General features: G+C 45.7%; 1 protein-coding gene across 6 annotated transcripts in view; it reads left to right on the top strand.

Moving 5' to 3' along the window:
• LOC141085046 (protein CEPU-1-like) overlaps nucleotides 1-14,657 on the top strand; it is a 1,055,154-nt gene that overhangs the window by 822,136 nt on the left and 218,361 nt on the right. For all 6 annotated transcript variants that reach the window (XM_073570040.1, XM_073570042.1, XM_073570041.1 and 3 more), the window contains exon 5: nucleotides 4,682-4,816. In XM_073570040.1, coding sequence (XP_073426141.1) covers nucleotides 4,682-4,816 — 135 coding nt within the window. The remainder of the gene's footprint in view (nucleotides 1-4,681; nucleotides 4,817-14,657) is intronic.

Here is a 14,657-nt window from a genome sequence, read left to right as displayed (position 1 = left end):
CTTGTTTTCTTAGCATTACTTGACGTCTGAAAGCACTGGTTCTTTAATTTTTACCATTTCTCAATTTTAGAAACAAAAATGCAGTATATATTGCTTGGAAATTCTGAGACATGTCAGTAGTTTATAGAATAAAAAAACAATTTACATTTTACTTAAAAATCTATATACGTATATAAAAACAAATGTATGTGTGTATCGACGATGATGTCATAATGGTTGCCATGGCCAAGATGATGTCATAATGGTTGCCATGGCCAAGATGATGTCATAATGGTTGCCATGGCAACGATTTCATAATAGGTTGTAATGGTGACGATTATGTCATAACGGTTGCCATGGCAACGATGATGTCAGAATGGTTGCCATGGCGAAGATGATATCAGAATGGGTATATGGGCACGGGACTATGGGATGGAGGATATGTATGATGGGTATATGGGCATGGGACGATGGGTATATGAGCACGGGACTATGGGATGGAGGATATGTATGATGGGTATTTGGACACTGGACTATGGGATGGAGGATAATCATTATAATTTGTTATAACTAACCACAGTTAGTTACTATGCCCGGGCAACGTCGGGCTCTTCAACTAATATACCTATAAAGAAAAAAAATCAGACAAACTGAAATTTTGCAGTGGTCTCTTAATTTTTGCCAGAGCTGTATACAGGACAGTAGGAGTGGAACTGTGTAGTGTATATATACAGGAGGAGTGGTACTGTGCAGTGTATATATACAGGACAGGAGGAGTGGTACTGTGCAGTGTGTATATACAGGACAGGAGGAGTGGTACTGTGCAGTGTTATATATACAGGACAGGAGGAGTGGTACTATGCAGTGTATATATACAGGAGAAGTGGTACTGTGCAGTGTATATATACAGGACAGGAGGGGTAGTACTGTGCAGTGTATATATACAGGAGGAGTGGTACTGTGCAGTGTATATATACAGGACAGGAGGAGTGGTACTGTGCAGTGTATATATACAGGAGGAGTGGTACTGTTCAGTGTATATATATAGGACAGGAGGAGTGGTACTGTGCAGTGTGTATATTTATATATATATATATATATATATACAGGACAGGAGAAGTGGTACTGCGCAGTGTATATATACAGGACAGGAGGAGTGTACTGTGCAGTGTATATATACAGGACAGGAGGAGTGGTACTGTGCAGTATATATATACAGGACAGGAGGAGTGGTACTGTGCAGTGTATATATACAGGACAGGTGGGGTGGTACTGTGCAGTGTGTGTATATATGTGTATATATATATATATATATTGGACAGGAGGAGTGGTATTGTGCAGTGTATATACAGTGGGGCAAAAAAGTATTTAGTCAGTCAGCAATAGTGCAAGTTCCACCACTTAAAAAGATGAGAGGCGTCTGTAATTTACATCATAGGTAGACCTCAACTATGGGAGACAAACTGAGAAAAAAAAATCCAGAAAATCACAATGTCTGTTTTTTTTTCATTTTATTTGCATATTATGGTGGAAAATAAGTATTTGGTCAGAAACAAAATTTCATCTCAATACTTTGTGATATATCCTTTGTTGGCAATGACAGAGGTCAAACGTTTTCTGTAAGTCTTCACAAGGTTGCCACACACTGTTGTTGGTATGTTGGCCCATTCCTCCATGCAGATCTCCTCTAGAGCAGTGATGTTTTTGGCTTTTCGCTTGGCAACACGGACTTTCAACTCCCTCCAAAGGTTTTCTATAGGGTTGAGATCTGGAGACTGGCTAGGCCACTCCAGGACCTTGAAATGCTTCTTACGAAGCCACTCCTTCGTTGCCCTGGCGGTGTGCTTTGGATCATTGTCATGTTGAAAGACCCAGCCACGTTTCATATTCAATGCCCTTGCTGATGGAAGGAGGTTTGCACTCAAAATCTCACGATACATGGCCCCATTCATTCTTTCATGTACCCGGATCAGTCGTCCTGGCCCCTTTGCAGAGAAACAGCCCCAAAGCATGATGTTTCCACCACCATGCTTTACAGTAGGTATGGTGTTTGATGGATGCAACTCAGTATTCTTTTTCCTCCAAACACGACAAGTTGTGTTTCTACCAAACAGTTCCAGTTTGGTTTCATCAGACCATAGGACATTCTCCCAAAACTCCTCTGGATCATCCAAATGCTCTCTAGCAAACTTCAGACGGGCCCGGACATGTACAGGCTTAAGCAGTGGGACACGTCTGGCACTGCAGGATCTGAGTCCATGGTGGCGTAGTGTGTTACTTATGGTAGGCCTTGTTACATTGGTCCCAGCTCTCTGCAGTTCATTCACTAGGTCCCCCCGCGTGGTTCTGGGATTTTTGCTCACCATTCTTGTGATCATTCTGACCCCACGGGGTGGGATTTTGCGTGGAGCACCAGATCGAGGGAGATTATCAGTGGTCTTGTATGTCTTCCATTTTCTAATTATTGCTCCCACAGTTGATTTCTTCACTCCAAGCTGGTTGGCTATTGCAGATTCAGTCTTCCCAGCCTGGTGCTGGGCTACAATTTTGTTTCTGGTGTCCTTTGACAGCTCTTTGGTCTTCACCATAGTGGAGTTTGGAGTCAGACTGTTTGAGGGTGTGCACAGGTGTCTTTTTATACTGATAACAAGTTTAAACAGGTGCCCTTACTACAGGTAATGAGTGGAGGAAAGAGGAGACTCTTAAAGAAGAAGTTACAGGTCTGTGAGAGCCAGAAATCTTGATTGCTTGTTTCTGACCAAATACTTATTTTCCACCATAATATGCAAATAAAATGAAAAAAAAACAGACAATGTGATTTTCTGGATTTTTTTTTCTCAGTTTGTCTCCCATAGTTGAGGTCTACCTATGATGTAAATTACAGACGCCTCTCATCTTTTTAAGTGGTGGAACTTGCACTATTGCTGACTGACTAAATACTTTTTTGCCCCACTGTATACAGGACTGGAGGAGTGGTACTGTGCAGTAGATATATACAGGACAGGAGGAGTGGTACTGTGTAGTGCATATATACAGGACAGGAGAAGTGGTACTGTGCAGTGTATCTATACAGGACAGGAGAAGTAGTACTGTGCAGTGTATATATACACAGGACAGGAGGAGTGGTACTGTGTAGTGTATATATACAGGACAGGAGAAGTGGTACTACGCAGTGTATATATACAGGACAGGAGGGGTGGTACTGTGCAGTGTGTGTATGTATGTATGTATATATATATATATATATATATATATATATATTGATTGGACAGGAGGAGTGGTACTGCGCAGTGTATATATACAGGACAGGAGGTGTGTACTGTGCAGTGTATATATACATGACAGGAGGAGTGGTACAGTGCAGTGTATATATACAGGACAGGAGGAGTGGTACTGTGCAGTGTATATATACAGGACAGGAGGAGTGGCACTGTGCAGTGTGTATGTATATACAGGACAGGAGGAGTGGTACAGTGCAGTGTATATATACAGGACAGGAGGAGTGGTACTGTGCAGTGTATATATACAGGACAGGAGGAGTGGTACTGTGCAGTGTGTATGTATATACAGGACAGGAGGAGTGGTACTGTGCAGTGTATATATACAGGACAGGAGGAGTAGTACTGTGCAGTGTATATATACAGGACAGGAGGAGTGGTACTGCACAGTGTATATATACAGGACAGGAGGAGTGTACTGTGCAGTGTATATATACAGGACAGGAGGAGTGTACTGTGCAGTGTATATATACAGGACAGGAAGGGTGGTACTGTGCAGTGTGTATGTATACACAGGACAGGAGGAGTGGTACTGTGCAGTGTATATATACAGGACAGGAGGAGTAGTACTGTGCAGTGTATATATACAGGACAGGAGGAGTGGTACTGCGCAGTGTATATATACAGGACAGGAGGAGTGTACTGTGCAGTGTATATATACAGGACAGGAGGAGTGTACTGTGCAGTGTATATATACAGGACAGGAAGGGTGGTACTGTGCAGTGTGTATGTATATACAGGACAGGAGGAGTGGTACTGTGCAGTGTATATATACAGGAGGAGTGGTACTGTGCAGTGTATATATACAGGAGGAGTGGTACTGTGCAGTGTATATATACAGGACAGGAGGAGTGTACTGTGCAGTGTATATATACAGGACAGGAGGAGTGGTACTGTGCAGTGTATATACAGGACAGGAGGAGTGGTACTGTGCAGTGTATATATACAGGACAGGAGGAGTGGTACTGTGCAGTGTATATATACAGGACAGGAGGAGTGTACTGTGCAGTGTATATATACAGGACAGGAGGAGTGGTACTGTGCAGTGTATTGAAAGTTTGAGTTTCTACCCTTACCTTAGCTCCTATTTGGTGTCTCCCCTTTTCCTTCCCCTTTTTGTAGTCTTGGGGAGCATTGAGTTTGCTTTTTCTGTCATCCTTGTCTGTTTCCTTTTGTGTTTACGTTGGAGCAGGACTAGTTGAAAGAACCAGTCTAAGGACCCTAGGGAGCTCAGGGTTGCACAGGGAAATTGTCGGTGGTGCCCAATTTAATCTTATTCACTAGTGGTGGAGCTCCCCTTCTCTTCCGTTTGGCAGTGCACCGTCTTGCTTGTGGCTGTAACCTTTCCTCCGAGCATACTCGTGTGATAGTGTGTAATGTAACCATGTGCAGTGGCGTGTAACACTCGTGTCTTTATCTTTCAGCACATGGTTCTATGAGTGAGGACGAGTATCTGGAGATCACCGGTATCACACGAGATCAGTCTGGCGTCTACGAGTGCAGCGCCACCAATGATGTGTCCTCCCCAGACGTCCGAAGGGTTAAAGTTACAGTCAACTGTAAGTAAAGCATCCAGAAATGTTATGTCTATGTTATAGCTGAATACAGGGAGTGGTTAATGGACTAGGGACTGTAAAAATTACTGAGTGAATGCTCTGTGAATGTAAAATGGAGAAGCTAACCCCTCCTAAGTCGGCACATGTCATACATCCCACTTATGTATAGGAGATGCCCTGGTTGTACCAGCTATACATAATTGTATACAGGAGATGCCCAGGTTATACCAGCTGTACATATTTGTAGAAAAAGAATTTGGCCCCCCAAAAAACCGTGCAATTAATTTTATTTCACATAGAATCCGTAGTGTTGCAGTATCAATGCTGCAATTTTCAATGTTAACGTTTCGGCTTAGAGGCCTTCCTAAGAGCAGTGTGCTGTTATCAGCATATATGGCTGGAGGCAAGCAAAAAGAAGATATCATTATAAGTTCCTGTAATGGCGCTGGGGGAGAAAAGCACAGGCGTTCATATTTTCAGAGTTGTGACAAACTGGCGAATGTAAGGCATTTTCTTACCTCATTGGGCACTTGCGGTAACACTTTCAAATTTATATTAGTCAGATGTATAATGCTATACATGCCATGTTTCTTATCTATATACAAGTAAGGTCGTGATAGGAAACATGACAGTAATATCTCCCTCTTGGGATCTCCAGGGCGAACATATAGAAGTTGGCGATCCCGTACTTTTCTAAAGAAAAAAATAGCCACATCCCATGACCAGACCTGTTATAAGTCACCAGAGGGGAGGTATGACTGATGTTAATTAAACAAAATATCGAACTGTGATCAGTGTCACTCCTGGGAGATACAATATGCTGTGGTTTTGTACCATTGCCTCCCAAAAACAAAGTGCTTCCCTGCTATATTAGGTTTAGTACATTTCTTGTGTTTATCCTTTTATGTTATGCAATTGTTTATATTGTATTGTTTTGTTGTCTTTTTTAATATCTTTTGTGTATTTTTATAAACACTGCCTACTTTTTTGGATTAAATATATAAAAATGTAATAGCTTTGTTCCTCTTGCTCTATACACCGCACCCCAGAAGGCATGCGCTATCTGTAACGGTTGTAACTGCCTGCATAAAAGATTGGTGGTGGCAACGAGTATTTCCTTTTCATTTGTGTGGAGTTGACAGTTACCATACCGGGGTGTATATATACAGTGGGGAAAAAAGTATTTAGTCAGTCACCTATTGTGCAAGTTCTCCAACTTAAAAAGAAGAGAGAGGCCTGTAATTTACATCATAGGTAGACTAGAACTATGCGAGTCAGAATGAGAAAACAAATCCAGCAAATCACCTTGTCTGATTTGGCAAGATTTATTTAGCAATTTATGGTGGAAAGAAGTATTTGGTCATTAACAAAAGATCATCTCACTATTTTGTTATATATCCTTTGTTGGCAATGACAGAGGTCAAACGTTTTCTGTAAGTCTTCACAAGGTTGGCACACACTGTTGGTGGTATGTTGGCCCATTCCTCCATGCAGATCTCCTCTAGAGCAGTGATGTTTTGGGTCTGTCACTGGGCAACACGTACTTTCAAATCCTTCCATAGGTTTTCTATGGGGTTGAGATCTGGAGACTGGCTAGGTCACTCCAGGACCTTCATATGCTTCTTACAAAGCCACTCCTTCCTTGCTCTGGCTTTGTGCTTGGGATCATTATCATGCTGAAAGACCCATCCACATTTCATCTTCAGTGCCCTTGCTGATGGAAGGAGGTTTGCACTCAAAATCTCACAATACATGGCACCATTCATTCTTTTATGTACATCAGTCGTCCTGGTCCCTTTTCAGAGAAACTGCTCCAAAGCATGATGTTGCCACCCCCATGCTTCACAGTAGGTATGGCGTTCTTTGGATGCGACTCAGCATTCTGTCTCCTCCAAACACGACAACTTTTGTTTCTAACAAACAGTTCTACTTTTGTTTCATCAAACCATGTGACATTCTCCAAATACTCTTGTGGATAATCCAAATGCTCTCTTGCAAATTTCAGACGGACCTGGACATGAACTGGTTTAAGCAGGGGGACACGTCTGGCACTGCAGGATCTGAATGCCTGGCTGCTTAGTGTGTTACTGATGGTAGCCTTTCTTATGGTGGTCCCAGTTCTGTGCATGTCATTGACTAGGTTCTTGTGATCATTTTGACCCCACGGGGCTGGATGCCCTAGATTGAGGGAGATTATCAGTGGTCTTGTATGTCTTCCATTTTCTTATTATTGCTCCCACAGTTAATCTCATAACACCAAGCTGCTTGCCTATTGCTAATTCAGTCTTCCCAGCCTGATGCAGGGCTACAATTTTGTTTCTGGGTTACTTCGACAGATATTTGATCTTCACCATAGTGGAGGTTGGAGTGTGACTGTTTGAGATTGTGTATTGTGAGGAAAGAGGAAGACACAAGCGCAATATAGGGTCTTATCCCACAAATAAAGTAAGCGGTTTGACAAAAAACTGCTCACCTGGTAGTAGGTATTCAAAGCATGTATAGATAAGGGCTGCCGCAGATCCACAAGTCGGTCACCGACTATCTGAAACAGAGCTCTGCAAAGGAATACGTGGATTTCGTCCGCGCTGCCCAAATGATGAAATTCCAGAAGGTTAATAAGGTTTGACAGTGGTTTATTCTACGAGTTTCAAGGTTTTTTGCAACCTCTTCTTCAGGAAATACCACCACATGGAATTTCATCATTTGGGCAGCGCGGACGAAATCCACGTATTCCTTTGCAGAGCTCTGTTTGAGATTGTGGGCAGGTGTCTTTTATACTGATAACAAGTTCAAACAGGAGCCATTACTACAGGTAATAAGTGGAGGACAGAGGAGCGAAGAAGTTACAGGTCTGTGAGAGCCAGAAATCTTGCATGTTTTTAGGTGACCACATATTTATTTTCCACCAAAATTTGCAAAATAAATCTTGCCAAATCAGACAAGGTGATTTTCTGGATTTGTTTTTTCATTTTGACTATCATAGTCGTGGTCTACCTATGATGTCAATTACAGGCCTCTCACATCTTTTAAGTGGGAGAACTTGCACAATTGGTGGCTGACTAAATACTTGTTTTCTCCACTGTATATTCCATGCTTTGGAATCGGAGGTGGGAGTTTCGGCCAAGTAGTGGAAACAGCCGCGACCTCGTCCATCACTTGTCAGAGAATTGTCTAGACGATTGGAGACAGCGGAGTGTTGTTCCCTGATTGGTGGCAGCGGTGGGATTTGTCTGATTTTCCCCTGTTGGTTCTTTGACAAATTGGTGCCAGCGGTGCGATATAGAACATTAGTGGTCTGGTTTAAGCAATCCTTCCTGTCACTTAAAACTTGAATAGTCTCTGCGGGTTCTGTACAGTTTTGAGGATTGAACTTGGTGTTTAATTAAACCTGGGACATTACTGTATGTGTAGCAGTTACAATACTCCATTCCCCTCTCTTGTTTTTCTTCCTATCTTTTGTTTGGCAATTATGGCTGCAGTTGGAGAAGGCTGCCACTATAGGAGGCTAGGCTCTTACTGCCATCTGTACTTTGAGATAGATTGACCCCACTGACAAACACAGGCAGCAAATGGTCACTGAGCTGTTGTAATGAAACAAGGAGCAACTCCATTACGGGAGCCCTGATGAAAGGGAGGCAAGCCAAGGCCTGGCTGGCGCTGATGCAGGCGTCCCACCTACCGATGCAAACAACATCAGCAACCAGGGTGTCATGGACCCCACCTGCAGTTGGCCCTGCTGCATCTCGACAAAGGCGATCACAAGGGATGAATGATGCTCATTCAGCAATACCATGAGGAACGAGAGGCTTAGAGCCGAGCGCCAAGTTGAGCGAGTGGATGACCTAGTGGCTTCGGAGCGACAGACTGACGAAGAGCATCAGCTGGCATTAGCCCAACTCCAGAGGGAACAATCTACCTCACTGAGCAGTGAGTCCAGTAATGGCAAAACCTTTAAATACCATCTTGAGCATTTTCCTGTCATGGAAAAGGACGTGGATCTTGACACATTTTAGAGGGAATTTGAAAAGACCTGCAGACCATATCCGTTTCTTGATGACAAGTGGGCTTGATACTTGACCTTGCGGCTACAAGGCAAAGCTCTGGAGGAGGTTGTTGTGCTCCATAAAGACCAAGACGGAGATTATGAGGCCATCAAGCCATATAAAGCAATATCAGATCACCCCTGAAATGTATTGAAAAATGTTCTGGACACTCCAATGTGGACTTCACGATGGCTACAGTGATGTGGTGTAAGAGTTCAGAACCAACTTCAAGCAGTGGGTTCGTTACCACTTTCGTGGTATTGAAGGGCCTGATGGTGAAGGACCAATTTCTTCATCTTTGACCTGTGGAGGTGTGACAGTTCGTGATGGACTGTGAACCAAAGGACGCAGCCAAGGCCCCACAAATTGCCAATACCTGTGAGGCCAACCATATACCTGAGTACCTGAGGTGCTGAAGTTAGCCGTCGCCAACAACCAATGCTCTCTAATTCAGTTCTCAGGGGGAAAGTGGAGCAGGGGTCTCACCCAGTCTTCCAGCACCTGACCTGCATCTGATTCCCGCTAGTGCTTTATCTCCAGCCGACCTGGACATTTTACCACCGCCTGCCCAGAGAGGCAGAAGAAGAACCCAACGTTCAAGACCCAGGGGCCTAATGCATCTGTTTTTTTTTTCTCTAGTCACCTTCCTCAACGGTATACGGAGGTTGCCTCTTTGCCCTGATGGGGGACAGGAAACACAGAGAGGATAAAAGGCCCTCCCACCTGCCAGTGTCTTTCCTGTTCCCCATGGGGCAGGGAGAGGTCCGTATACTGTGGTGGCCGGCAACTGCAGTAACGGGGCAGGGGTTACCTGCGTCAGAACGCCGGGCAGCTGGTGGTCGCGTCTCACCTCCTCCTCTTCACTGCTCCCATCATCCCCTCGAGTGACCTCGGGACCTCCCGCTGGCCTTCCCGCGCCCCCCGTGAGGGCAAAGCAGGCCAGGGATCCCCGACCGGGGGCCTCCCGCAGCTCCCCGGTCTCTCCCCCTCAAGCGCGCGGCATCTGGGCGTTCCGGAAGTGACGGCAGTGGATCGCACGCGTCACTTCCGGTATCTGCGCTCCTGGAAGGACGCCAACTTCCGGCTAATGGCGGCCCCCATGCTGCTCGTGGTGCCCGCTTCTAACGCCGGTACGTGGACCCAGGAGGGGGAGGGGGAAGAACCAATCGCTGGAGGGCAGGCGCTGGCTCTGAGGAGCATAAAAGCCCTGCTGAAGTCTGCATGGAGGTAAGCAAATCCTCAACATGGATAGTACTGTGTGTCCTGCGTCTACAGAGCCCAGCGCTGCCCCTGCTACAGTGAGTGTTGCAGGGAAGGGGTCCGTGGGGTGGTGATCTCATTCAGGGGGCTCCCTTTATCCTGATCTCTCTCTCCCTCTTATTTTAGGGAGAAACGTCTACCCCCAAAGCCACAACCAGGAAAAAGTGCCCAATATGTAACATTGAAATGCCCTCATTATGGAATAAAAAGCTTTGCCGGTCCTGCACTGACAAAGTAGTTGGAGCAGAGCAGCCGTCCCTTTTAGACAAGATTCGCTCCCTGTTCAAACAAGAGGTGCAGTCTTTCCTAGCGGCTTTCACTCCTCCACCACCACCATCCCATTCTCCAGCAAAGAAAAGGAAAATTCAGGTTGAAGACTCTGACTCTGACCTGTCTCATACATCATCCTTTGGGAGATGGGAGGAACCTGTATCTCCCAGTGCTGCTGAGATTAGAAAATACCTCTTCTCCTCTGACTATATGGAGGAGCTGGTATCAGCAGTGCGCAGCTCCATGGGGTTAGAAGAGGAACCAGAGCCTCAGTCCTTTCAGGACCAAATGTTTGGTGGGCTTAAAACAGAAAAACGCATAGGGTTCCCAATGCATGCCAACATATTGGACATGATTTCGCAGGAGTGGGAACTGCCGGAAAAACGCCTCAGCACTCCCTCAGAAATTAAACATAGATTTCCCCTGGAAGGCGATTCTGTGAAATGGAACATCCCCAAAGTTGACGTTCAGGTGGCGAGAGTCGCAAAAAGAACTGCGGTCCCATTCGAGTATTTTTCTCAACTGAAGGACCCGATGGACAGAAAAATAGAGTCTCGTAAAGAAATCTTGGGAGACATCTGCGTCCACGTTAAAGGCTAACATCTCCACCTGTGTCGCTAGAGCTTTGTTTTGCTGGCTTGAGGAACTAGAAACCCACATATCACAGGGTATCTCCAGGGGTCAGTTATTAGACTCCCTACCCATCCTGCATAAAAGCTACAGGGTTTTTAGTGGATGCTTCTATGGAATCCGTTAGGGTAGCCGCTAGGTCCCTGGTACAATCCAACTCAGCCAGGAGAGCGCTCTGGCTCAAGATGTGGAGCGGTGACATCACCTCCAAAGCCAAATTATGCGCCATACCCTTTAAACGGGAATATGTCTTCGGGCCAGCTCTAGATGAGATACTAGAGAAAGCCACTGACAAGAAAAAAGTGCTCCCAGAACAAAAACCTTTAAAAAAACGGCACTTTCGTGCCCCACAAGCTCAAACCTCCTAAGCAAGAGGCAAAGGCAAAACAGGGAGATGGAGCTACCCAAAGGGTAGGGGAAAAAATATTCTCGTCCCACAGCAGCAGCAGGCCCAACCAGATAAGCAAAGACTTCGACCCGGTGGGGGGAGACTCTCAAAATATGTACATTAGTGGGAAAACATCACCAGTTCTCACTGGGTCCTCAACATCATCAGGGAGGGCCTATTGATAGAGTTCATCTCCTCCCCTCCACAGGGTCTGAAAGTCACTTGCCTTCCGACCCCAAAAGACCAGATAACACTGCGGTTAGGTCTCAGAGGCCTTATGGGATCAAACGCAATCTCCCCGGTCCCAGAATCAGAGTGGGGTCAGGGCCATTACTCTCGGTTATTTCTGGTAACCAAACCATCAGGCGAGGCACGTATTATCATAAATTTAAAGGGGCTGAACCGGCATGTAAAATACCGAAAGTTCAAGTTAGAATGCTTAAGGTCAGCCATCCCCCTGATCGGGCCAAACTTCCTTATGTCAACCATCGACTTAAAGGACGCCTATTTTTATATTCCAATCCACCCAAGACACAGGAAGTGTCTGAGGTTTGCGGTACAGGGGAGTCGTCAGGTGGAGCACTATCAGTTCAACGTCCTCCCATTTGGCATCTCCTCAGCGCCAAGAGTTTTCTCCAAGGTAATGGCAGAAACAGTGTCTTTCATCAGGAGATAGGGCGCCTGTATAGTGCCTTACCTGGACGACCTACTGGAGGCGACCCTGGAAGCCCAAGTGTCAAAAACCCTGGGATGGATCTCCAATTTGAAAAAATCTCAGCTGCAGCCCTCCAAGACCAGGAAGTGCCTGGGGGTTCTTTTGGACTCCGCAAAATAAATATCCTTCCTTCCAGACGACCACCGTCTAACTTTAATATCAAAGGTCAGGAAATTCAGGGACACGAGGTCCCCTACACTCCAGGAAGGCATGTCCGTCTTAGGCTCTATGACAGCGTCTATACAGTCAGTAGCCTGGGCTCAAGCTCACTCCAGAACCCTTCAGACTCACATCTTGGAAAACTGGAACGGTCATCACGGTACTCTGAACACGAAAGTGCACACGCCGGGTTGTGTAAGAGCCTCCCTAGCATGGTGGATGAACCCCAGAAACCTCTGCAGAGGCGTAAATTGGAACCAGGTCCCGCTGACTACAGTCACGTCGGATGCCAGCAAAAGGGGCTAGGGGGCGATGGTAAATCATACTCCATTTCAAGGACTCTAGGATCAGACAACGAGCGGGAAATCGTCCAATTTCAGGGAACTGAAAGCGGTGGAAGAAGCCCTCCTGGCGGCTGGTCACCAGATTTCGGGACATCACATCCGAATATATTTGGACAACATGACCACAGTTGCTCACATCATGCACCAGGGCAGTACAAAATTCAGCAAACTGAAAAGAATCTCCGCGCGAATATTCTGTTGGGCCGAAAAGCACCTCTTGTCCCTGATGGCGGTCCATCTAAAGGGCACCTCCAACATACAAGCAGACTTATTAAGTCGCCAGAACATCCATCCTGGAGAATGGAGCCTAAACTGTAGGAGCCTCAGATTGCTGGTAGACAGGTGGGGCCTACCGGAAATCGAAATTTTCACCTCTCACCAAAACGCGCAGGTCGAAGCCTTTTTTTCCCTAAACCCCAGAGACAATTCCAGGTGAGTGGATGCCCTGGCCCAGGATTGGGACTTTCACCTGGCCTATGCCTTCCCACCAATACCAATCCTGGCGAAAGTCCTGAGGAAGATACGAGAGCACCAGACCCCGACTATCTTGGTAGCCCCGTTCTGGCCAAAGAGAAGTTGGTTCAACTTGATTACCGAGATGCAGGTAGATGGGCCGTTCCTCTTACCATTAGAAGACGACCTCCTCTCGCAAGGGCTGATTCGCCACGCAAACCCTCAGAAGTGGACTCTGGCAGCATGGTTACTGAGACCCAGGTACTAAGATCCAAGGGGTTATCAGATTCAGTAATTGCTACCCTACAAAAATCCAGAAAGCCAGTAACTAACGTGATCTACAACAAAATCTGGAAAAAGTGTTCATCTTTTTGTTTACCTGACTTACCGGATCCGCTTAGGCCAAATATATCACAAATTCTGGATTTTTTACAGAGGGGCTTAGAGATCGGCCTTAGTCCTAGCACCTTGAAGGTCCAGGTCTCAGCTCTCAACTCTGTTTTTGACCAAGACCTAGCAGGTCATCGCTGGATCAGAAGATTCATGATTTCGGCCATCAGAATGAATCCTAAAAAACAAGCAATGGACCTCCATGGGATCTGAACTTGGTGCTCCAGGGGCTCACAGGTCCACCCTTCAAACCTTTGTCTTCCTGCTCTCCTCAAAACCTAGCGTACAAAACAGTGTTCTTAGTAGCCATAACCACAGCCAGGAGAGTAAGCGAATTACAAGCCCTATCGATAAGGGAGCCTTATTTGCTTGTTAGAGACGACTCCATACTCCTTCGTCTCGACCCTTCCTTCCTTCCGAAGGTAGTCTTTGAGTTCCACCGATCCCAAGAAATTGTCTTACCGTCATTTTGCCAAAACCCAGCAAATGTTAAAGAGGAAAAATTTCATAGTCTGGAAGTCCGATGCATTGTGCTGCATTACTTGGACCAAACCTGTTTTTACAGAGTCGACCGGAATGTGTTTGTCCATTCCTCAGGCCAAAACAAGGGGAAAAAGGTAGCAAAGAGCACTTTAGCCAACTGGATAAAAAGAGTTATAGTGAAAGCATATATCACTCAAAATATGCCTCCCCCAGTGGGGATCAAGACCCATTTAACCAGATCCACTTCGGTCTCCCAGGCAAAAAAAGCAAGTGCATCCCCAGAGCAGATCTGCAGGGCAGCAACGTGGTCTTCACTCCTTACCTTCTCAAAGCATTATAGACTGGATGTAACATCCAGTAGGGATCTTGTCTTCAGCCGAAAAGTTCTCCAGGCCGTTGTCCCTCCCTAGTACCAAATTAGTTGGTATTCCTTCGTATACCGTCGTGGAAGGTGACTAGAGAAAATAGAAACCGAATTACCGGTAAGTCTAATTCTAGGAACCTTCCACGACGGCACTAATTCCCACTCTATACTCCTGGATAAAGAATCTGGGAAATGGTAGGTAAACCAGTGCTACGGTCTAAGTTATAAGTCACTGGCAGGTGGGTGGGCCTTTTAATCTCTATGTGTTTCCTGTCCCCCATCAGGGTAAAGAAGCAACCTCCGTATACCGTCGTGGAAGGTTCCTAGAAACCGAAATACCGGTAA

Source organism: Dendrobates tinctorius, unplaced genomic scaffold (assembly GCF_039654945.1).
Source record: "Dendrobates tinctorius isolate UK_male_01 unplaced genomic scaffold, ASM3965494v1 ptg000028l, whole genome shotgun sequence".
NCBI lineage: Eukaryota > Metazoa > Chordata > Amphibia > Anura > Dendrobatidae > Dendrobates > Dendrobates tinctorius.
The sequence above is the reverse complement of the archived record's forward strand: the minus strand, read 5'-3'. Positions and strand labels throughout refer to the sequence as shown.